Consider the following 25,157-nt stretch of genomic DNA (forward strand, 5'->3'; position numbering starts at 1 on the left):
GGCAACATCAAAACTTCAATTTCCGAAATTAAACCTCAACAGAGAGGATGTTTTCTGTAATGAGTATGAAGTGGCCGGAAGAGAGAAACAGAGCCAGTCTATCATTCATAAAAAATGTTAATTTGGGCGTTCACTGCAAGCAAACCTTTAACATATGTGTTAAAGACAATCAATTAATTAATAATGCGAAATGCACAACAAACATTACATTTATTTCAATGTAGTTTTATTTTGTGCCACTTTCCTCTGAAGAGTGTTATATTTTTTACCAAATATCGCAAAGTACTATATTTTCCCGAAAAAAAGTTGGCAACCCTAGCTCTAGCCCAAATTTCACAAACCACCTAATTCGACCTCCAATTTTACAAGACGCTCCACCAACCGCATTTCCAAAGCTCCCTTTATTTAATCCCCGGAGAAGGATCTATCCGCTCCAAAAAAAAACCTATCGCGGTAAGCGAGACTAAGCGGAACAGGCGAGGAACACCCCCGCGGTGCCTCGCAGCATAGCGGCGCGAGAGGCCGTCGTCGAGGCCTCGCGAAAACCTGGTAACCGTAAACGATCAAATTATGCACGACACACGATAACACCGTTTAAATTTCCTGGAGCGTTCGCGAGCCCGCGCGCGCACGCTCGGGGCGTGAAGTCGCGTGATCGCGAGCACAGGTGCGAACACGGCGGACTACTAAAAGCTAGATCCACCGGGCAGCCTCGTGCATGAGATCGTTATAACGGGTCGGCATAGAAATGCGTGCGTACACGCGACAAACGGGGCAAGAAGAGGGGTGGGACATTTATGCCGCGTTAATGACCATTCCCTGCTGGACGGTACGTCACCAGGCGAGGACGTGTCACAGCTCGCGATGGTTTTACGAGATCGCGAGGTCGAAAGCCCTGGTGTCGCGGGACCGCGGGGCACTCCGCGGTGAAACGGACGCGTCGCGTATGGAAATGGCACGCTTTCGACGACACTCGATTCGTGTAAAAAATAAAAACCCTCGACCGACCGGTACCTTCCTGTCCGCGGTGTGATATAATCGTGCCGCGGGCACAATTTGGGACGCGGCTACGAAAGCTGAGCTGCGATAAGCGCGCGCTCGTTGGATAATTAAGGGAAGAAAGTGCAATTACGCGGGACGAACGGCGATGGTTTGATACGAGAAACGAGGGGCCGTTTCGCCGGCTTAATTTCCAGTGTTTTTGCGAAGCGAATGACCGCGGCTGGTGGCTGGAAGTTGGTGCTCGTACCGTGTCAGGGAAGCGGATCGTACGACAGAGAGAAAGGATTAAATGTTGTTGCATGTGCGAGGCTGGTTTTGCGATTAACGAAGGTTGATGTTTAGTCATGAGGTATGGGTAATTATACGACCGTCTTTGTCGAGATTCCTTCTAATGATCGTCGATTTATTAACATCCACTGTCACAGCTTCCTGCTGGACGAAGTCTGGCTCTCAGGCTTCGATTTGCACACGTGTCTCGACCTACATTTCATCTTCTTGTTAGTTCTAAGTATTTGATCCGCGATAATGAAAGATTGGGGAAACGTGGAGAGATTCGAAGAATTTCGACTCGCGACTAACATCCCCCCGAGTAACGCAAGGTCCGTTGAGATCCTCGCGGAGGATCCATAATGCCACTTAGTCAGGTTAAGAGGAATAATCGCGAGGGGGCCGCGATCTATAATTCCAAGCGGATTCGTAAAAGCGCCAGCGATTGTCGAAGACGAACCCTGAGGCGGTAGAGAAACGAGGCGGTTCTCGTTGCCGCGGCAGGTTGACAGCAGCAACGGCAGCCGACATTCCGTCGTCAATCGGATAAACTGGTTGCTATAAATTCGCGCGAACGAACGCGCCACTGTCCCGTGGCCCGTTTCCAGCGTTTTCTGTCGGCGATACCAGTATCCGCTTGCTGGATCACTTTTTCTCCTAGTACGGGGGGAACGTTGGCCTCTCGATCCGCGTGAACGCCGATCGGCCGACTAAATCGCGACAAAAACCGTGCCATTTTTACAGCAAGCTAGCCGAAGGGCAACTATCTGTTCCGATTGAAAAGAGGGTTTTTCGATGGTGATAGCGAGCGACGAAACTCTCGGACGATATTGCGTCAGGTGGCAGAGCTTTCCTCTGAAACTGTATCGATTTTAATACACCGCCTCTGGCCTTCCTGCATCGTCGCGGAGCGGATGTTGCATTTTTGATTTCAGCGTGCAAGTGGTTTACGAGTTTCCATTAATCCACGTCGCCGTTGACGCGTCGGTGCTCAATCTCTCGCGTAGCCTTAAAATGACTGCCAACTGGACACTTCTACCTGTCTTGATAAATATTCATCGATAGTTTATCATCACGCGAGAATAAAATCCCTCGGTCGAAGGTCAGTCTGTATTTTACCCTCGCGTTAGACTGTTTGCTCTAATAACTGGTCCGGTGAAAATTTCCGCCCCAGTTAATACAAATGGGGACCAACTAATCGCTGTTTGCTGCAACTTTAGCGTTAATCTCCTATATGTGGCGCAAACAGTACCAAGGAAACGCAATACCAAAAACCACAGTATGCTAGAAATTCTTATTATTTACGCTCTGGTTCGTAGCAACGAAGCTTGGCTGAATGTACCTTATTAAAACTACCGTTAGCGTGTTATTTATGGAGAAAATTTCATGCAACGAGTGCATGATTCACTGCCACTGAACGCTAATAGTTCGAACTGCTTCTTATTAAAATCCTTTGCAAGCCTTCTACATCTACTGCGAAATGATCATTTAAGAATCAACCATATTTAACATAGCTTCTTACATATTGTTCATTGGAAAATGTGATACAGCCGCAAATAGTTTACCGAAAGGTCAGCTTCTTCGTACAGAATCATCGCGTATATGCCGAAGAAGTTGCCGGTTACACGTGTAAACGATTTCTGTGCCACTTCATTCGAGAAAGTTAATCCAGTTCGTCTCCATCGCCGCGCCGCTGGATCCTCCAGTGAGCGAACTAGTTTCATAGTAAATATGCCCACTAAACGAACAGCTGAAGTCTCGAGGGAGCCACGAAGAGAGTCGCGTTTTCGAGGAGCCGCGCCGAACGCGCGTGGCGGCCGAGCTCCATCGGACTCTAGTATGCAGCAGGCGTGCATTTGCGCAATCGAATGCGGCGACCGGTGCAGGTGCAACTGGCAGCCGTGCCGCGCAGTCTGCCAGCGACGACTTTCAGCAGGGGCTCGCGTGTACCGAACCAGTTTCCAGCTTTTACGCATCGACGACGGCAACGAGTAAACGACTGCCATCCTCGTACCCGTTGTCCTCGTTGTCCTCGTTGTCCTCCTCCTCGTCGCCGCGACCGATGCGCTGCCGCACCGCTGTAATTACCTGCCCGCCCCCTCCCTCTGCTCCGCATCCCGTATGAAACGCAGGTTGAACGTGAGAGCGACCAACAGCGGACTGGACGAAAGAGAAACGCGAGCGTGGAAACGAGACGGAGGGCAGCTGGATAGAGAACGCCTTTTATAACGAGCTGCTACTGGCTGCCGCTCGGTAATTAACTGTTTGCCAATTAATGAGCTCTGCTCGCGAAATTCTTCGCCGCCTCTCTCTCTCTCCCCCTCCCAGGTGGCGAGGGCACAAAAGGGAGAGGGAGGCACTGTGTGTTCAAGAGAGCGCGCGAAATCGCGCGGCGATACAAGCCGCGGCGCGCGATCCTGCTCGTCTCGCGGGTAAAAGCGGCGCAAAGCTGGCTACCGCGGGCAAATAATTACTCGGACGGCTCGGTCGTTATATCCCCCCGAGTTCGGTGTGATACTTACGCGCCGTGTTCTCTCGTCGCGCGCGTGTAAATGCGGCTCGGAGGAGAGCTGTATGTGATTCACTGTGCGCCGAGTACGCGAACCGAGACTTGACGGAACACGCACCTTGCTCGGCACCAGCGATCCGGAGAGTTATAAAGTACGGGCTGTATCATTGTTTCGTAACTGGCTCGCGCGTTCCGCAATGCTGTTAATTGGGGGGCGTTGATTTCGTAGGAATGCTGGGAGTAGAACTGGTTCCGGAATTGGGACCCCCCGGGGCTCACGAAAATCCAATGCTACGGAGGGAAGTTGAATAGTAGGAGTAGGTAAATTATTTCCAGGAATTCGATAAGTGTTTATCCTGTCGGATCACAGTTGGATTCCACGATCAACCGATCCGAACGAACTCTTCGCGTATGGACCTTGAATGCCGAATCGGCGCCTGTCGTCGCGCGCGAAGGTCAACGGCGTGGTTGCGGGGGTCCAAGACGGCCGCAGCACGTTGCCTGGAATCCCCCGAATTCCGTCTATCCGTGAAACGAGGCGAATGAAAGCGCGAGGTTAAAGGTCCCCGCTTCTGGGTTCCCAGAAGTCGGTGATCCCGTCAAATTACTTTCGAGAATCAGCCACCGAAGTGGGGCACGAGACGCGTCAAGTCGATAATGCGGGGCCGTAAATCGAAGCCCAATTTCCCGCCGGATCGCCCAGAAATTACTCGGTCCAGCCTGGGTGTGCACCGAATCGCGCGGCCGTGCTCCACGCGAGACGAAATGTTCTCGCCGCTGACAATTACAGGGACGAGGCGCTCTTACGAAAGAAAGAAAAGCGCACTTTCTGACAGCGAAAGTCTCGTACGGCTTCTATCTGCCCGGGCGCACGTGTTCCTCGCGCATTTGTATGTGAGACGTACGCGTGACCCAGACGAGCAGACCTGGGAATTGTCTGGCGAAATATGAAAGGGAACGCTTTTTACGGTTTCTTGCGCGGAGACGGAGAGAATCGCGCGCTGATTTATCCCGTCTGTTTCCTTGAAATTAAGCCCCCTTTCATGCGCGCGAATAAATAGCACGTTTGATGGCGCCGTGATTCATGTTGCTTGGATAGGCGCGATGATTCACGTTTGATTCAGACGGTCCATAGAATCGAATCGAAACGGACAGCTTTCTCTCGGCTCTTCTTCCTTGGATGCAAATTTCGGCGGGCCTTCAGATTCAACGGCAGTCTTTTGCGGAAGAGGAATAAGAATCCTCGCTGTTACTAATTCAACGTCGAAGACATTGTGAAACGCAAGCCTGCCTGATTAAAAGAATAAATGTTCAACGTGTAGCTAGAAAGTCAGAACCCCTATCTTCACCCATCAAAAAGTTATCGAAGCTACTGGTAACCGAATGACTGTTACCTGTTGCCCAAGAAGGGCCATTTCCATAACTCCGCCGTCACATCCATGTCAGACTTCGCGTTCGAAGCCACGAAGGGTCTCGTCAAAGGGTTCACGACCCGACCTACGTTTCTCTATTCAAACGCAGGCTACGTTACGTGTCACGACTGGCTAGCATGTATCGACTAATCAGCCGTTTCGTAAGGCAGGCTGGTTTCGCGGAGAACCGTCAGCCCCCGAGGCTCTGCTTCGTTTTTTTCTTTTTGCTTTTGCAAGAGGAATGGATTTCAGCGGTGGATCGTTACGTTTTCACGTGCGCACGCTTCGCCACGAGCAGCTTTCACACGTGCAAGAAGACGCCCGCGTGTCAGGGCTTTCCTGGTTCCCCCGGCTGCAAGGTCGAGGCACGCTTCTCGATCCTCGGAACTAATAGGCGCGATTACGGAGAAAGTTACCCAACCGGGGGATTTACGTATCGATCGTTTCGGGGTAGCGTTTCGATTCTAGACCGTCAGTGACGAGAAACGAAAAAGAGAAAGGAGGATTAGTATTTGTGCCATTATGGGGCCATGCTGGTGGGAATTTATGGGACCACCTGTGGCGTGCTAGGGGACTTGGAAAATTCGGGGCGAGTCTACATACCTATGGGAGAATCGATTTCACATGCTCGATGCGCGAGACTTGGATTTTCAAAATAATAATAATAATAAATTGCGTTAGATTAATACACAGTTGTTTTTCTTTTCTTTTTGTGGTGCAATGGACGAGATTCAGCAAAATACTGTTTTATGTACGACGAAGCCGCTTGCCTGAAATTTTTTTTTTTTAACTGACGGACCCAATGTTCTCAGGCAAGGAGTTGTAAAAATGCGTGGCCGCGAATGTAAATGCACCCCGGAATTTCGATGAATAGTGGGGGGTGAGTTGCCAGTTTAGTAGCTTGTCTTGTGACAGATCAGTGGGCCTGATGCATTTGAAGATTTGTGGCTAGTTTGTGGCTAATAGACTAGTCCATCTTCACTGTCCTTCGTGGTTTCAATAATTTGGGGTAAATTCGTGGCGAATGTGTTTGTTCTTTAGAGCACATAGAATTTAGGGATTAGTAATTTGTTGGAGCTCCTTGGATAAGTTTGGCAGCTTTGGAAATTTTAAATAAATTTAAATGTAGGAGTGAAAGTAATCGTGAAAAGTTTAAACTGATGGTTTGATACGTAAACCGTTTCTCTTCAACTGACATTCCAGAAGTCGCTAAGCGAAATTTAACCGAGAATAACGTTTGAAAAGGTGAACAATGCGTTTTGATAAATCACCAACGCAACGGGGCGAAACGTTACTCATCGTTACTGCCCCAAAGGCCAGCGGGCAGCGGGATTCATCGCGAAATTTAGCTTTTGCTCGGCCTTCAACCTCCCTCGTTTAATTAATGCCTCGCCCACCCGATTAACTCGTCTGTCAAAATATCGCTGTCGAAAGCTACTTTTATCCATCCCATAGCCGACACCTCGCTCGAGGACACTTTCGGTAAGTGCACTCGACCGAGCATAATTTATTTCGCAATGAAAATTACGACCAACCGAATTTGCCGAGCGATCGCGGAATGCGGCTTCGATAGTGGTCAATCCTCAGGGTCGCAAGAAGATCAATAGACCTCGCTTTGTAACTGGGTCGATGCCACGATAAAACGGGAATAAAATACACCTATGTAATCGCAGGCATTTGGAAACAAATATTTTACGAAGTAATATTGAACGAGCGATAACTCACAGACCTGTCCTTACGTTTCTAGCTGAGAAATTACCGTTTTATTACCGATAAAATACTAAAATAGTGTTCGGGTTTACCCTACATTCGGAATTCCCCCACTCTCCCTTATCCCATCGAGTTAATTAAACGCGACTTTTCAGCTGAACGTCGATGCCACTCTTCCCCCTACCAACCCAAAGCTCGTCGCGATACGAGACTCGAAGTAATTAAATTTTATTCATATCCGCGTGTTCCTCGTTATTCAACTGTTCTCGATACACCCTGCGAAGCGTGTGCGATACATTCGGCCCCGATGCGAGCTGCGGCACATCGAATTCCACTCTTTATTCGCGGGTCCGTTGCCGTTCCAGCTCGAAAAGGTTCAAAAGTCACGGGTAATTACGATCGATGGTGCGGAACGCGTTCTGGGGCACGGAAATTCGGTAATCGGTGTCGCGAAAAAAGCGGCCGCGATATCGAATGATTTTGTACGCCGCGGGTTTAATACCATAAACGCGGGAACGTGCTTTCTCTCCATCTAGGGAGCCACCGCTCGAAAAATGTTGAACCGCGTGCACGCTTCTTTTTTCCCCCGCCTCGATTCTCTCCTGCCGCAGCTTTACAGAACCCCGGCGACATTTTCTATTTATTAAATACACGGCCACGCATAACACGAGCTGTCCACTCGCTTCCGGTGAGAGCTCCGACACTTGCTGCAGCTGCGCGTGTCTACGCACGTGTGACGCCGTTTTGCCCGCTATTAGCGGCCGCGCACGCGCAACACGCGTGCACCGTTTATGGGCATGAAAGTCCCCGATCTCCGCGGAACACGACGATCTATCGATCCTTCAAGACCGAGCGGACTTCGCGCGCCGCGACGACAAGGTAGAAAACTTTATTACTCCCCCCCCCGTGTTTCCCGTCCAACTTGAGGCAAGCAACGTGGACAAATTATGCATCGCAGTTTTATAGCGCAGCTGCAGCTCTCGGATTAATTCACACGTTTGGGAAGAGTAAACAGTAGCGAATTATCGTAGCAAAGTGCAGATCCCTCTAAATTCATCTACGCCTTAAATTAACAATATCGCGACACCACTTTTCGATCTGCCTGTACAGGCGAAAAGCCATTAGCGGATATCGTTAACGCGACGGCCAATCGCGGGGCCCGAGACGAAAACGTGTCGTCACGCGTCGGGAATCGCGCGGTGGAAACAATTAAACGAGATCGAGCCGGCAGAGGGATCGATCGATCGATCGATCTATTACTTTGCACCGTCACGGTGATCAAGATTACCGGCAGATCGATACGCCCGCCCCTTCCCTCTATATTCGGTCGATTAAAAAGCACAGCAGTCACGATCAATCGCGTCGAATTGAATCGGACCGGCGTTCCTCTTCCTTTGTGCGATTGTTGCAAAGAGTCGCGTGAATGGGCCCGAGCAATTCGACTCTTGTGACCGCACGAATTGATCCCCCGTGATCTTAATCGACGGGGGCAACGGGGAAGAGCGTATAATTGATTCAGGCCCGCAGCGAAATGCTTTTAACAGTGATTTGCGATCCGGACACGTCGTGCGCGCCTCCGCGCTGTGTTAATTTTGAAGCGCTTCCTGCTCGTGCGCCGGCCAAATAATGCAAGCCCACGGACGATCCCTGCAGATTGATCTTTACGAGTCCGGCGACACGGTGACGCACGGCTCTCGGTTTCGTATCAGCGCGAACTTTAACGAGCCACGCACGGCCTCGCGCCGGCCGTAGTTTGATTAAACAATGGAGGAATAAAGAAGGTGTTCAGAGTTAAAAACGACAGCAGTTTGTTATTCAATTTCCTCGTTGCTCATCGCGGCTGCGCTCCCCAGTCTGATTAAACGAGGGGCTCTTTTTTTTTATGATAGTTTATGAACACGGTCAATTGGATGTAATCGCGAAATTAAATGAAGCAATGTTGCGAGATCGTTCTATTCAGACTCACCATTCCACTTTTTGATCAATCCTTGCGGATTCTGCGGAGGTAACGTGGACAGAGAGCTGAACGTTAGAGGCTATGTAATAGCTTTCACGAATCGCGGTAACGTAGCTTTTAACAGAGTATGCGGGAAAAGTGAACTCTAATTCCACGCTGCTGCGCTAAGACGTCCGCGGGCAGCGTAGAGGCAGCGTCCGACCGCGCCTAGCAGCACTTTCCACGATAATTAACTTCGGCGTTATCCTGGTCACGTGACAGTCGTTAGTTGTTATTCCATTCGTTTATTCGTCCCCAGGCGAATCGTAAGAATAGCGTTAGGCAGGCGAAGCCAGCGCATAACAATGACCATACGCGGCTGGAAATGTGTCATAACTCGTTAGATTCCGACAGACCGAGCGTGCAATTAGTCGCTGGGGAAAGATTAGAGATAACGAAGCTCGCCGATGCCTTTCTTCGCTGCGTTTGGCAGAATGCTGAGAAAGGGACGCCCGAGACGTTGGAATTTTCACTCGACGCGCTGGAAAATTCTCCAAACAGTCGTACAAAAACATTGCGCAACGACGCGGATTTATGAAACGACCAGGAGCTTGCGTTTCACTGATCAATCCACATTGCAGGCGTTCGTTCGGGTCAGTAGTTTGAAAATGGTATTTTTATGGGCTCTAAGTTTGTAATGGGAGTGGAATTCCAAAGAATGGAAAAGGTCTGCGCGAACCGATGTCGAAAGACTTCGGGGAGACTCTTTTTCAGTGAACGAATGTATAACGAATGGATATCGAGTAGGTATTTGGGGATCGATAAAATTGAAGGATTACTTTGCTGGCGTAGGATGACGCGTTCCTTCGGAAGCCAAGCGACAACGATCGTTTCACGAAATCTGAGGGATGAAAAGCCGCGTTCAAACGGATAATCTCGACCAACCACGGAAATCCTCGTAGGATTGTGATCCTTGAAAGGGCCTTGCGAACGAACACCGCTGGGGATTCTACGAAGTGTTTAAGTAAAGTGGAACCCTTGTCGCCGTGAAACCCCTACGTAACGCCCACCCTGATTTCTGATCTTAGACTGGTATTTCCGTCTCGAGATCCTCCATTGGATCTGAGCACGACGGCACGTCCCTTGCCGAGCTTGAAACGGCTCCCTACTCGAAAACAAGCGCAGAGTTCGTTCCAGAAAACGCTGGAAATTTAGGAGGTACCCGGTGAAAGGAATGTAACGTGCCATACACGTTGGTCGAATACCTGCTCGCTTTAAATAAACAAAATTGCAGCACCAAGTCTATCGTATCCTGTGATTAAACGGTTCGTAACTTTCCTTTTAAAGGCCCGCTGACTTCTTACTCTTCAATCAACCTTGTTCTTAACGTCTAAGTAAAGGATTATTGAGATGATGTGGTAATTGTTCCCTCGACCCTTTAACCGGGTAATCTTTGGAATTGGTGCTAATTTAACACGTCCTCCTCGGGCAAGGGGTTGAAGAGAATATTACCAGGTTACAAAGTGGACGTATTTCTTTAACAAGGTGGCATATGCTTACGCTCTTGCTGTGGCTGGTGCTGTGCGTGTGGTGCGTGTCGATCTTCATGTTGGCGCAACGATTGAGAGCGTGCAACCGCCGGAAAAGGCTCTGCAGGGAATCAGTCTCTAGGAAGGGGTGATCCTTGGCTACGCCAGAAACGTCTATAGGGAACTGGTAATCTGCAATACAGAGGAAACACATATGAAACTGACTAAAATCCACTAACGCTACGATTAAAAATTTGATCACGTCACCGTTGATCCAGTGACATTAATAGACGTCAGAACATTTTACTCGATACAGCTATCGTTATTCCATTCGCAGGATAATTTGCTAAAAGATCTGGACCTTCGCGGAGAAGTCCTCCTTGAACCTCCAGTCTTCAGACGTGAACAACAGAAATAGCGCTCCACGAAATGATTTACTAGCCATTCCAGAACAGCGACGTCTTTCATTTGCAATACTGTGCCAGGGAACGTAGATGCACCCTGATCTGTGTAGACCAAATTCAATTAAAGCTGAGCACACGTTTCGATCGTCCGCCATTTCTAATTGAATTCAAACCGAAGGCTGCCGCCTGAAAAGTAGACGAGCAACGTCGCTCTCGACAATGGAAACGGCCAGGATTTTATGGTCCCATCGAGTTTACGAGGAGATTAATGCCCGTGGGCTAAGTGGACGCTGGGCCAGGCCCATTCAAGATCTTCCTCCGCGAGCGTAGATGCATTTGCCCGTTTGAAAATCAAGTGTCCTCTCGGCTTCGTCGAGCTACAAACGACTTCGAGCACGGTACACGCGTCACGATTATTTGATTAACGATCGATGTAAATCACGCTGGAGGGCACACGTCGAACTTGGAGCCCGTTTAGGATGTAATTCCCTCCTAATGACGCGATTTTATCCATCGACGATCTCCACGATGGAGCTTTTGGAACTGAGGATTCATAACACACGACGCACCACAGTTTAAGGATGTATCGGACGGTCAATATTAGAGAAAAGTATATGAAATCTGAAACACTTGAATATCTACGTCTTACGCATAGTAAATCTAGATGTAAGGAACTCGAACGACAGTTGGAGTCTTATTTTTACCCCTAGAGAGGTATTTTTCACTTTACAAATGCTTCTTCGTGGATTATTTGTTGAACTTTCGGCAGTGAAAATGCCCTGAATTCATAATTTTCTCAAGTTATAATTTATTTTTTTAAAACGGTGTAGTGAAAACAATTGAAACCCGGCAGATATTTGCATCTATCCGTATACTACATGTACAAAAAAATTGAAAAGATTGGTACCATTTCTTCAACATTTTTTCAACGCTTTTATCTGTAAAGATCGTCTCTTTACATAAGAGTACGTGTACAATCAATGAAAATTAAAATCGTTATAACGCAGCAACCGTTTAGTGAATTTGTTTAAACTTTTTCGAGCACATCAGGAAGATAAAAAAGAAGAATTTCACAAATTTTCATCAACTTGGTACCATTTTAAAGATAGGTCCGATACATCCTTAATGAAATGCAAGTATGTGCTCGCTTTTGTTGTACTCTCGTGACAAATAAAATCTATTAAAGTACCATCTGTACACGTGAAAACACCGTGTCGAAGTGTCCTATAATCTACACCCAACATTATCCTTCTTGTTTCTTAGAATGATTAGCAGTTCGCCCCATCCTAAGTCCCATTTTCCTACGCTTTCTAATCGCACGCCTGAAACGATTTGCAGACGCGAGAAGACTACCGCGGATATCAATCCCGGCGTTTAAAAAAAGCATCGAGTACATATTTGCGAGGGGATCCTCCAACGAGCCAAAAAACACGGCTAATAAAGCCGCGCGGCGGGATTATTATTGCCAACGCAGAAGTTTGTGTTTCGTTTTGCCGCGGTTGTTCCGAGAATATCTTGAGCCTATAAGCTGTTATGACGGCGTGTAAACGAGACAATTGTGGAACCTGACGCAGGTAAGAATTCGAGGAAACGCAAGATATATGGGAGCGCGAAAGGCACAGGATCGCCCGTGAGGAATCTCAGGGCGCACCGCGGTCAGGGAAAAGGGACACAAAGGAGAGTCTGTGCGACTTTTTCATCCGACTGGCCCGCCATGTACCTCGCGCTGCCAAAATTTCGATACATACGTCTGGCTGGCCCGTTATTCCGTTCTTATCAGCTTTCACCCGAAATCTCGCGCAGTTCTGTGCCAATGGTGACATTATTCCACGTCCCACCACGATCTGAATGGCCCATTCGTCTTTGTCCCCCATCCGCACCGTCGCCGGGAACGTGAACACCGCGCGTTGAAACTTGGGATGGCCTCCGTCACGACTTGCGCAACGTCGACCCAGATCTTCTGAACCAGATCTCGGATCTATGATCTCAGCTCGGGACTCTGGTTCGACGATCAGAACCGACCCGTTCACGCGGAACGTTCGAAGGGATGTTCTTTAGGCCCTGCCGGATGCAGTGCGATCGTTTTCGTATGAATTCGAATGGGAAGGAAGAGGAACAGATCGTACTTGAAGAAATTGGAATTTAATGGGATTCTTCCGTGGTTTGAAAGTTGCTTTGAGGAATAGAGGTTTACCGAGGTACAGTTAGGCGATATCCCAAGTTACGAAATTGGGATATCGATGCCTGGCCCCTTTTAGGTAGAAAGATTTATCACAAGCTATGAAATTACATATGGGATGAAAAATTCGGACCTCAGATTAGATGACGCTAGATGTCAGAATTAATTAGTGGCTGATTTAAGAGGTCTGAATTTGGTATTCGTCGGTGATCGAAGTAGGTAAAACATTCCGAGGGTGCTAAGAAATGAGCTCTTTAGTAAATCATCAGCGGGAAAGCTTCTCTGCTGTGGAATTTCATAGTAGGTCACGGCGAGTAAAGTAAGTACTATGTAGCTTTTATGTTCTAGATACAGTTGATTTTGCACAGTGAAACTAACTGGATAACGATTTTATATCCTCTTAAATGGTGATTATACACTTGCCTCCTCTAACAAGCATGCAAAAAGGACATCTTAGAAGCTGTTTTAAACCGCATTATTATCCTAGAGCAACGACGTGTAAAGTAAAAGGAAGTTCAAAGGATAAGCTGTCATTAAACTAACATCCAGGTGCGCGCTAATTAAGTTAGAGATTATGATCAGAATAATAACATCCATTATTTGAATTTTAATGAAGTCGACCGTCTCGCGTCACTTACGAGCCACTATATTTTATTAGAATTATTACATCGCCAAGTGTAACGGTACTTTCTCTGTAAAAGTCCGACAATCTTAATGGTTAACGCAGCTGTTTCAAATGTCGCGATTCATTTCGTAATGCAAGCTCCCTCTCCCGTAATCATCAAGTTAAATAATGACACGGTCTGTGGTTCATTCGCGTCACGACGGAGACGTGGATCGCGCGGTTTTAACCCAGCTGGACATACCGAGACAGTAAATTAGTGGCTGGATTTACCATGTTTAGCATAATTTCTTAAATCTGAAGTGCAGAACGCATCGTAGTACTTAATCAATAGAAGAGTTCGAATTCACTGCGTTCGCCCAGTAGATTCGTTTATCTAGGAAATTCTGACGACGCCGGATCATCAAACTTTCATTAACGATGACGTGTACGTCTACGTGAACTTCTTGTTGAGTCCAGTCGAACTTTCATCGAACCGAAGCTCGGGAACGGAGGAAGATGTTTACTCAAACGTTCCACGGCGATTATCTGAAATTGTTAACTTCAATTACCCGCGGCCGTCCCGTTAATATTTATTGATTACACTAATAACGCGAGTGAAACCCAGCCGCGGATGCTAATTGATACATCAGGCGACCGCGCCGAGCTAGGAGAGGTTTCCCTCGCGGAACGTTATAGTAATTAGTACATCCAGGAAGCGAGCGTAATCGCCAATCGTTAACGTTAATCTATCGATCACGGGGTAAGAGTTATCCGGGCAGCCGATTTCGTTATGATCACGTAAACCGAGATGCGCCTCGTTTGTCCTCGTTTAACGGAACCGTGTTCGTGCCGGCCCGAGGAAAAAGTGTATAAGATAATGAGCTGACGTGTTTATTAAAACATAACGTAGATCGTTAATTTTTCCTTCTTATTTCTCACACTGCCAGATACCTGTCGATGACTGTTTAGAATTACTGCTTAGAAAGTGATTGGGGCACTGTAGGGTAAAGTAGCTAAATGTGACGACCTCGCCTAATATGAGACCCTAGCTTATCTTTGCTACAGAACTCTTGAATGTCATAGCGATGCTATTTCTTCACTAACTAGCCGTGTATTAGTTGCTCTGTCCGCACAGTGGTATTGTAATCAATTAAGTTATGATGTTTTTAAGAAATGGGTCTCATATTCGGCTACTTTACCCTATGTTTGAAAATATTGGACAATATGGGACATTTAGTTTTGCATAGAGTTCACCTAGAAGAATGCAGACTCATGGGTCTTGATAGATTACTTGATAATAGTCGATAACAAAAGAAACTCCATTTTTAAATGAATTTACATACCTGAGTGCAAAGTAAAGTATCACGAGTACATATCTCAATATTAACCATCAATTTGCTAGGTGTGACGAGCGTATCGAGTGTCCGGGAAGGCGATACCTCGAAAACATGCATCATCGTGATTCCTCATAGCTTTACGTAACGATTTTTACTTCGCGCGGTAACCGTCCAGCGAGCATTGATGATATCACAATGCGTATTATTCGTCGAGCTTGGTCGCATGGTTCTCTTGTGTCACGGAAATTCTTTCTCCAAAAACGGGAGGAAGAAATGGGCAGCCAGAGATTCCATCGAGGCTTCGGTTCGCGCTCGTCGCGATCCTGATCGGAATCAATGAAACACGATAAACCGCAGACACGAATGTGACGTCAATGCTGTGTCCACGGAATACGTCTCTCTGTTTGGATAGATAGTGAATCATCGATCGGCACTCGATCGCTAAATCGCCGCTGTTTGGAGGCTGCAGCGATGGTAACTTAATTAACTATCGATCCTCTTAGCGCACACGTGTGACCAAACAAGTGGGCCATCGAGATTGCGCCGCGCGGGGATGATCAATATAAATCTTGGGTAACTCGAGTCGGATTTATCACGAGAACTGTTAGTGTGCAGCCTCTATAAGCGTCAGCCCGTGTGTGTCCCTCGATCTTTAGATCTCGTGATCCCTTGATCCTTCCACCCGGCCATTTATCGGTTCGCAACAGGCCAAGTGATCTATGGAAAGATCCACGCGATCCTCGGGGACCGGAGAGAACGCGTTGCTTCTCCTCTGACAGGGGAATAAAACAATTCGCGAATCGATTTCCCCTGGTCGATTACGATGTTAATACGGACGAGATCATTTTTTGCTTGGAAAACAACACTGTGCACGTAAATAATAGTATCTTCAGAGTTTTCTTTTCACGAGCACGAAGGTGGAGTACTATTTGGGGATTGAAGAACTCTTTAACTATAAATTTTCACGTTTTCAATTACGTCGTTTTTTTCATATTTCTTAGACAACGGTGAAATATACTTTAAATGCTTCTAGAATTTACTTAATTCTCAAGGAGCTCGAATAGTATCTTCCCATTCCCGTCGTCAATTATCGTAGCCCATTCGGCGAAACAGAAAAATTAACATCCACGTAACCCGACACGACGGAGCACGCAAATATATTCAGAAGCTCGTACGATTATGCTAAATATAATGGCGGAACACTTGAGACTCTGAGGAGATTAAAAAGTAGTACAGCTATAGATAGAAATATGGTCGATAAAAACTGTCTGTTACGCACGCGATACTTGTTTTCTATTTCTGTATGACAACCTGTAACTGTACGGAGTTCCCTATTCCACGATTGGCAGAGATTTAATTGAACAGCGATTAATTCCCTTAAAAGCCACTTGGAATAGGCGAAGTGGATTCTGTACGATTAATCGAATCAGACAGAAACCATCCAACCAAGATCTCGCACCAAGCACAGCTCTGTTCATGAATCTGTCCCCGTGCTCCGTGACTCCTATTCCTCCAACGGGCCACCCTTCCGCATCGGAAAACGGAAATCGCGTGAACGTGCACGTAACGCCGCGAATCTCCTATACATATCGAATGGTTGTATCGGTATCGTATTTATATCGCGGCTTGCGCCGACCGACTCGGGTTCAACTGGGTCAATTAGCTACTATTCATAGTGCGCTTCGATCGCGAGAACCCGGCTGAGTTATGATCCGCGTACTTGCCGCACGGTACCTATACAGGGTGTCCCAGCAACTTCGGGAATTCATTCTACCTACCTTGGGGAGTAGGAAAGGTCAGACGACTAAGTGTCTAGGAACGCTTCCTTTCGTTTTATTGCTACGTAACAAAACACTGGTGTGATTAACCTACATTGATATGTATCACTACAGCTTACCACTAAGTAAAAGAAACTAATGAACATTCTCACAAAATTCTACCGCAAACAAGATGTGTATAATTTAAAAAGGAAGCGTGTTCGGACGTGCGAGGACCCACGAGCTCCTTTCATCCTCGAAGGACCTAGAAGATCCCAAAGTTGCACCACTGATTCCTGAGACACCCTACGTACGAGGTGTTCATGGTGGAAGCACGGTGGAGCGCGTGCGTTCTCAGCAAACGTTTGTTTTACCGTGCACCAGAGAACCGGTGCAGCGAGCATGCAACCAGGTACCTACGTCATAGCGTGCATCGGTGCAGCGGCTACGAACATACGGTCAGATTTTCTCACGCGATCGTCTCTTCTAACCGACGATCCTGGATCATCGATTGGTCTCGTCCGTTGATTCGAGCGAGCCGCAAGACCCCGCGCTCCCAAGGAATTATCATGTTTCGAGCGGATATCGCGACTTGAGTTGCAGCGAGCAAAACGGTTCTGGCGTTCCGACGCCTCGGGTTCGATGTTTCGTTACGCAGCAGTAGCCGCTCAGTCGTTCACCCTGGATTCTGTACAACTGAGCCGCGAGGTGGACTATGCACTGGGATCACTTGTGTGAGTCATTTCCCTGTGTTTATGAAAATCTGAGGTTTCTGACCAGCCTCAGATACCAGTCGAATGTAAATAGAATATAGCATAAGTGTTTAACAGGGGATTGGAGCAGACCAATTTTTATTTGCTCCGCTCCAGCTGCTTTTTTATAGAATAAAAATTCTTTTAACACTTTCAAACAGTGATCTTTCATTTTCAACAAACAAATCTTTCTAGCTTTTAATTTTCAAAACGGAAAAAAATTCATAAGCAATGCTTAATTTTCCGGCAAACAAGTAGCTACTATGCCTTCTTAAACACCGGGCTGCGCGACCCTACAATATAATAATTTCTTAATGATGAAAAATTGAGAATTGGTATTTTTTAAAAACATTTTATTCGACTGCTCTTATAAAATGAGAGAAAACTACTGAAAAAAAATCGCTGCCGGGAGATCGCTAACATTTGTTTTATTTATTTATATTTTCGTTTTCAAAAATTACCACAAGTAGTTTAACATGTACACTTTCGAATACATAAAGGTTTATTTAAAAAAGTCTTTAAGTTTAAAAAAAAAAAATCCGAAAATACTTGTGTTTTCAGACCCTGCAGGTGGGCATAACCCCTTATGGAATGGTAACGTTCCTGAAACGCGCTCGCGCCCTCCGAACGTCCGCTAAAAATAGTCCCCGCGGGTTTCGTAACTTTTTACCGTGGCCACGGAGGTGTGCGAAACATTCCTGCGGTTGAGGTAGAGCCTTTTATTTAGAAGCTTGCGCCATTCTTTCCTCTGCATTTGGCATCTGGGTTGTTGCAACACACGCTGCACCGTGTCCCGTCCAGCTGCGCCCTGGCGAGAGCGTGTTTCTCGGTAGCAGCAGCAGGCCGACTGGCCATTTATTTACATATTGATTACTCTTGAAAATAAAGCGCCTCGGGGACCGGCCAGCAAACGACCGGGGAACGGCGCGGTGTTCCGCGAAGGGGCACGCTCGACGGCTCGTGGAATGCACGAATTTCACAAGGAATGCCAGAATCCGAGAACTCCAGGTCCGCCAAGGTATCCAACGCGATGCGTGTCGTTACGCTCAATTGATACGGCGAAGAGGAAGGAGAAAGGTCCCGTCGACGGCCCATGCCATGCCTCGGGAGCGATTACACGGCTCGTCCGGGGTGCCATTTATAAATATTAATATCCCTGCTGGAGAGAGACGCATCGCGATTAAGAGGGCTGCTCCGCTCTCTGCGGTTAGGGTAGAACCTGTTATTTAGTAAGTTGCGCCATACCTTCTCTGCTGCTTTTGGCATCTGGGTCGCACTGCAATGCACCGCAGTGTCGCCTGTCCAGCTGCATTGCAAGGGACATGTTTATGGGTGCCTCGACCCGAGGCAACGGTCAGCTCTACTGACTCACCGTGCGAAACTAATGTCGTACGGGCATGTTGCTAACAAACTCAAGCCCGGCGACGTCCCCCCGCGGACGTTCGGCGGAGTCGTGTGGGGTAGGTACCTATGCGGCGCACACGCGCGTGCCTGTAGCCGTTCCTCAGCGGCACGGGGGGATTTTTGAATGCCACGACGGTAACCTTGGAAGATTGCATCACGCCACGAGGACGTTTGTTACCTGCCGCGTGGAATGAATGGGCCAGGCAACGGGTGCGTGCGCGTAATCGAGCGTGCTACAGTTTAGAAAATTCTCCTCGGTAGCTGCGACTGATTCCAATGGATCAGCCGAGGGGAGCATCCACAGTTCGGATGCGCTCGCACGGAGATGCAACGAGGACAGCGGGGGACGTTTCTGCGTGGACGATATGTCTTTCAGGGGAATTTATAAATATCTCGCTGGCGAGTTCTGGAACTAATTCTGATCGACGGATGTCAGATCGGGGTACGCGTTCGATTTTCGATGCTTGTCAAAGCTGACGAGTTGGCTGAGCGAAGAGGTGTCGCCGCGTGACGTTTTTAACTCCAGTGTATTTACGGTGATTTTCTTGGAGTTCCCCGAATGAAATTGTAGCGATGGTGCAGAGAGGCTTGGAAATTTGAACAGTGGCAGAAATGTCGCGGTTTAACGCGCAAGAAGCAGGTATCATAGTTTACCACCAAAGACTGAGTCTCTAATCACGTATGTACATCGCGTGGTTACGTTGTCGGTGTTTGAAATTCATCGATAGAGAATCCTCATCGTCGTCTGATCGTCTTGTTCATTAATCATCGATTAAGATCTCCGCACGGTACACCGTCGATCCGTCAAATGTGACGTTGCGATCGAGCTCGTGCAGATTCATCGCGATTATTCGCGGCGCACGACAAATTACCGGTATCGGTGTCAGCCGTGAAGATCGACCCTTGACATTGCCTCGAACGTGTCGCGCGACCTTTAAACCCAGCCACGGGCAGGGACGTTGCAGAGGAGATCCTTGGGTATTCGTCGATCGGGACGAAACAATGAATTATCTCGATAACTTCTAGTGTATTACGAAACTGACGATAACTGACGGCACCTTGTCGCGCTAATGAAAAGTGTGCACAAGATTTGGTTCACTGATTTATATTAATAATGCATTATACATATGCATTGGGTGCGCTACTCAAAATTTCGCGAGAAAATGGAGTTCAAAGTTTTCCTACTTTCAGATTTCAATAAGCCAATAGCGAGGATAATTAAGGATTAGAAAAAATAGTTTTTTCTCTTCGGAGTAGGGGACATAGTAGGATTTGGAAGGCACAAACCATTGAACTCCGTTTTCTTGCAAAACACTGAGCAATGCACCACATGCATTTACTATGTTATTATACGCGGTGTGCATTAACCGCGTGCAGAATTTCAGCCGAATCGGTGTCCCGAACCTCGTGCAACTTCCCACGTGTCTCGTTCCACTGGCAAATAAACAATCGATTGCGTGCATCGTCGCGGGTTGCGCCAGACACGCTGCTCGATATGCACAAATTCGATGCCGAAACTGGCTCCGCGGGGATTATTTACGCGTTCTCGGTCTGATGGCGTGCGAATTTTCGACCGATGATTCAGAAGTCGGGTCTTTAGTGACCTTGTTCTACTCTGCCCCAATACGTTTTGCGGTCGCCAGTGACGTTCACGAGCCGAAATCGTGGGACGTTGTTTAATCAGGCTATCGAAGCGACAGGTACTTTTTCTTTTTACCAACCGCACTTCACTCTTTCCTAACCATTTACAACCTACTTCCTCTTAAAAACTCCTCCATCGATCAACCATCCAACCGACCATCTGCCCAATCATTGATGTCTCCGTGCCCAGCGTTCAAATTACCTCGCCAATCCGCCACCGAAATACTCCCGCCGACCAGAAGAATCACTCCCGTAAATCTCGCAAGCCCTATCAATCCGTCGCCATTCATAATCCTCCTGAATCGAGCTGCGAACTACCTCTACAAGATCGTCTCTCCCGCGTTTTCTCACGGCCGCGCGCGTCCATCGTGAATTTCGATCCGACTTTACGTAACCGAGCTATAGAGAGCACCGAGCCAGCATCTGCGTGTATCGTTACACGGAAGGACAGCGACGGAACCGTCGATCGCGGGACGTGGGCTTGGAAAACGTGTAACCAATCGAAGGTCAAGCCTGCCGATCGTGCTTCTTTCTCTATCCTGTCATTTTCGCGTTTCCGATCGAGAGTATATACGGTTACACCTACGTAGCACGCGCGACACCGTATCTCCCGTCGTCTTTATAGCGGCTGATGATTTCATTCGCGATCGTTACGTCGGCGGGGGCGATCTAATTACCCGTGACTTCTCAGGCGGCGTCGCCGTCGATTGCGAAATCGCCGATCTTAAGCGAACCTCTCACGCCCACGCCTCGAGGCTGGAGCCCGCGAGCTCGTGACATTTCCGCGAGACTCGGGCTAGGAGTTATCTCGCAAAAATCCCGATAACGTCCCGCGGATAATGGCCCCGAACGGAGAATCCTGCCGCGTGCTCCACTGTCACGCGTTCGGTATGTACTACTCTTCCAGCCGACTTTTATCGAGGGGGGGGGCCTCGGTGCATCGGCGTGCCCGTTCATCTCCGGCCCGATAAAAATGCGACACGCGGTGCATTATCGTAAATCGATTTGCATGTCGCGCGACACGTGTACGCCGGGTAGTCGAGTGTGAATTACAAGAAGTAAACGGCGAGCGAAGCGAAAAAGCCAGATAGATGGGAGCAACGTGTTTTTCGGCCGAGTCAACAGCTTCGCTCGCCTTATCGCGGCGAGATCTGATTGTGGAGGAATGTTGAATGTGTACCGAATATACTGTTACATGGCTATTGGCTTTTCCTGGCATTCGTTGAGTTGGTATGGTTTTGATACGTGGATAAGAGTATGGTAGTGTAATACGTGACGTTAGCTGATTTTGGGTCAACCCTTTCAAGACAGTAGTTGCCTGAAGTAAGTTCGGATGTTTATTATAAGTTTCTCCGTAATATATTAATTAACCCGCCGCGGGCACACTTATTGTCGCACATTCCGCGGGTATACTTGGTCGTTTATGTCCATGGTTGTTTTTTTCTTTCACTGTTTTTAACTTTCAAAACATCTGAATAAATAATGGGATACTTAATCGAGTCTCTACTTTAATATACAATCGTTCTTTGCGTCAAATGTTTAAAGGATTAATTGGGAAAGATAAAAATTCGGAAGGAAGTTTACGAAAAGAGACAATTCGCCCGGGCAAAAACGACTCAGTGTGCCCACGGCGGGTTAAGTCTGCGAAACTACTCTAGTTTAATTGCAACGAGTGTTGAGAGATTTCGGTATGGAGTAGCAATGCCGAAATCAGAAATCTCTGATGGGAGAGTAAGCTAAAACGATTTCTACGCTGTACAGAGGGAATATAATTTGACAGTCACTCCCGAAGACATCGGTACAATTAGCTCGGAGCATCCGGGCACCATCGGCGCCGATACGAGGCCGCTTTCTCGTGCCAGCTGTTTGCGATGCAAATACAGACTTCAATTACGAAAAAAACGAGGGAAGATAAGACGAGGCGGTACGAGCAGCCACCGTACAGAACGAGCACCGGGAAACGAAGGTCTGCCCGCGGTTTATCGGGCTTGCCAAACACGCGCCCGTTTCCAGCGAATATCGAGCGACCACGGGATGGTAATCTTCGGGCCCACGATTCATCGGGCTCCATTCCCACAGAGCTCCCAACGAGATACCGTTCTCCTTTTTTTCGAAACGTAGAGGAAACACCGAGGGATGGGAAAGGAGGGTTCGATAAGCGCAGGGGTAGAAAAAGAAGGAGCGGAAGAGATGCATCGAACACGCGATCGTTCGATTACGAAACAGTTCTATTTACCTTTTATGTTTCCTGTCTGACAGTGTCTGCACATTCGTAGCAGCGCTGTCCGATAGCCGTTCGTTCCCTGACCGTTCCTTCGCCACCTTCAGCGTCGCACGAACGTGAAAAATCCCACGCTGTTCATGGCTACCATCCGCCTCGAACGCTCAATCGTTCGCCCACCACCGTTCCGTCGGTTTTATCGATCCCCCGGCGAACTACAGCTGAACCCCGTGCGACTCGATAGCATTTCATCAAGAACTCCCACTGGCGTCACTATCGATTGCACTTGACACGTGAACGAAAGCGTTCCCCAGCGCGGCTCCTCCGATACGATGCAGCGCGGGGGTGGCTCGATGGAAATGGGAACACGAGCTTCGAGCGGTCTGCAATAGAATTTTCTGAACGAAGCCCCTCACGAGAAGCCTTTTTCCTCTCTCCCGAGGAAGGACATCAAACCTCGACGATGAAAAGACACCGTGGAATCTTGCCACTCGTGCAGCTGAACGAGCACTTGCCCTCGATCAGCAGGAGGGGAACATCGGTGCCTCTCGATTTTTCCGTGAAAGTTGGAGGGAAATCGTCGAAAACAAGTCCGCTATCGCGAGCAACGGTGCACGCGATGCGTAGCGTGCGACGTACACAGGGCTCGAGGTATCATATCAGCAGCGATAGCACGTTTCGCGAGAAAACTCACCGTCGAGAGCGAGGCACCGACGCAACCACTGCCTAGGAATAATAGCACTTCTGTTCTGCTATTTTTCGAGGCGGCGGAGATATGGGCCGCGCAATACAAAGTGCACGAAACACGCCGAGCCTGTGCACCGGGAGGAATTACTGTCAGACGGACTGGCGGCCGTAGTAATTGACGCGGCTCCTCTTCCGGTTGCCCGTCGACCAGCGATCGACTGGTCGTACGTGCTCCAAAACCAACACAAGCCGAGCAGCCGCTCTAGCCGATGGTTTTTCGATTCTCCTCGCCGCCACCACTCCAGTAACAACCCTGCACCAAGTACCGAAACACAAGCAGCACTGTTGGCAGCGGTTTCGAAACGTGCGAATTTCGAGGATCACAGTTCCACTGCTCCGAAAGCAATTAACACTCGCGATAGCAACGGAATCACTGGACTCCGAAACCGACCATCCTCCAAGTCCTTTAATCCCCGTATGTACCTGGTCGCCAGGGTACACGGAGTTCATTCACGGTATCCGATCACTGAACAGAACATGGTCTCCAAGTGACCGAAGAGTACCAAGGCAGCTCGAGCTTCATCGTCCAACGAAGGGACCTTGACACACGCGATATCACCAAGGGACACCGAGCGGGTGCCAACGAATATAGATCCCTGATCCCCCGCGCGGAACCATCCGCCGGTCGTGCACAGAACGATGGGAATGTATGGACGGGTATTCGCAGATTCAACGCGGAGCAACGGATACGTGTCGGCGGCGGTATTGCGAGCGGAGCAGCTCCTACACCAGTTGCCTGTCGACTAGCGGTCGTCGGCGCGTAGCAGTGCTATAGAAGAGAAGCTCGCCAGCCTGAAACTACACAGCACGAAACGTAGCGTGTACGGTGAGGGTGGGGGCACTTGGTACCCGTGGGGCAGCTGTCTTGAAAGAGGGACGCGCGCGGAGGACGCGGCCTGCCCTCGTGCGTATACAGCCGAACACATGCATGCACGGACGTGTGCCCGGCAAGTCCATGGTGGGGCACGGTTGTATCCTGTGGAGGGCACACAGAACGACCGCGCCATCACGCTGGAGGGGAGATGCAACCGATGCATTTCACGGGTGCATGCCCTGCGCTCGACTTCGCTCCGGAGTGCATCGCGACGAGGAGAATGCGACGGACCGCGAGGTGGGCCTCGTCGGTTCTCGAACGTGCCGGTGATTTCAGCACGGTGCTGTCGTTGGTGCCTCTGACCCCCTGATTCCATGGATCACGTCCATCCTTGCACAGTTGCGGCGTGTTTACGTTGTTTGCATGCTCTCGTTCGATGGATCGAAGTCTGGCGAGTGGGGGTGTAGCAGGAAGGCTGATGAATTTCGTTGGTAAAGGATTGCAGGGTCGAGAAGAGACTCGCTGTTTCTCGAATCTGTGATGCAATGACTAAGCGATGCATTGCAATTCGGCGGAGATGAATTAGCTCCTGTACAGTTTAACAGCACTCTTAGAGTATCAGCAGGGTTCTTGATGACTGCGTCTAGGATTGGCAAGTTGAACGGTGGTGGATTTAGATGGGGTCGTAAGATTAAGATTTTGAGGACACGTCTGTTACATTTGCTGGAGTATTATAAGTATTCTAGGATCAGCAGGCTTGTAATTCAGTGGGAAATATAACCAACTTCTATATTATACTTTTACTCGTGCCTTTCTAATCTTAAAACCCTGTCAAACACGCATGAACCCTCAAAGACTCTGGAATATTTCTGCGTTCGAACTGAGCGGTTCAACATTTAGACACCCACAATATGCATTCTTCCTTTGCACAT

The 25,157-nt window shown here is 48.4% G+C and overlaps 1 protein-coding gene across 1 annotated transcript in view; it reads right to left on the minus strand.

Annotated features, from left to right (window-relative positions):
- The window catches only part of Cv-c (RhoGTPase activating protein), a 277,255-nt gene that overhangs the window by 16,061 nt on the left and 236,037 nt on the right, over positions 1-25,157 (minus strand). Inside the window, exon 10 of the mRNA XM_076813303.1 lies at positions 10,397-10,557. Within this exon, the coding sequence (XP_076669418.1) occupies positions 10,397-10,557 (161 nt within the window). The remainder of the gene's footprint in view (positions 1-10,396; positions 10,558-25,157) is intronic.

The sequence above is a fragment of the Andrena cerasifolii genome, chromosome 5 (assembly GCF_050908995.1).
Source record: "Andrena cerasifolii isolate SP2316 chromosome 5, iyAndCera1_principal, whole genome shotgun sequence".
Taxonomy (NCBI): domain Eukaryota; kingdom Metazoa; phylum Arthropoda; class Insecta; order Hymenoptera; family Andrenidae; genus Andrena; species Andrena cerasifolii.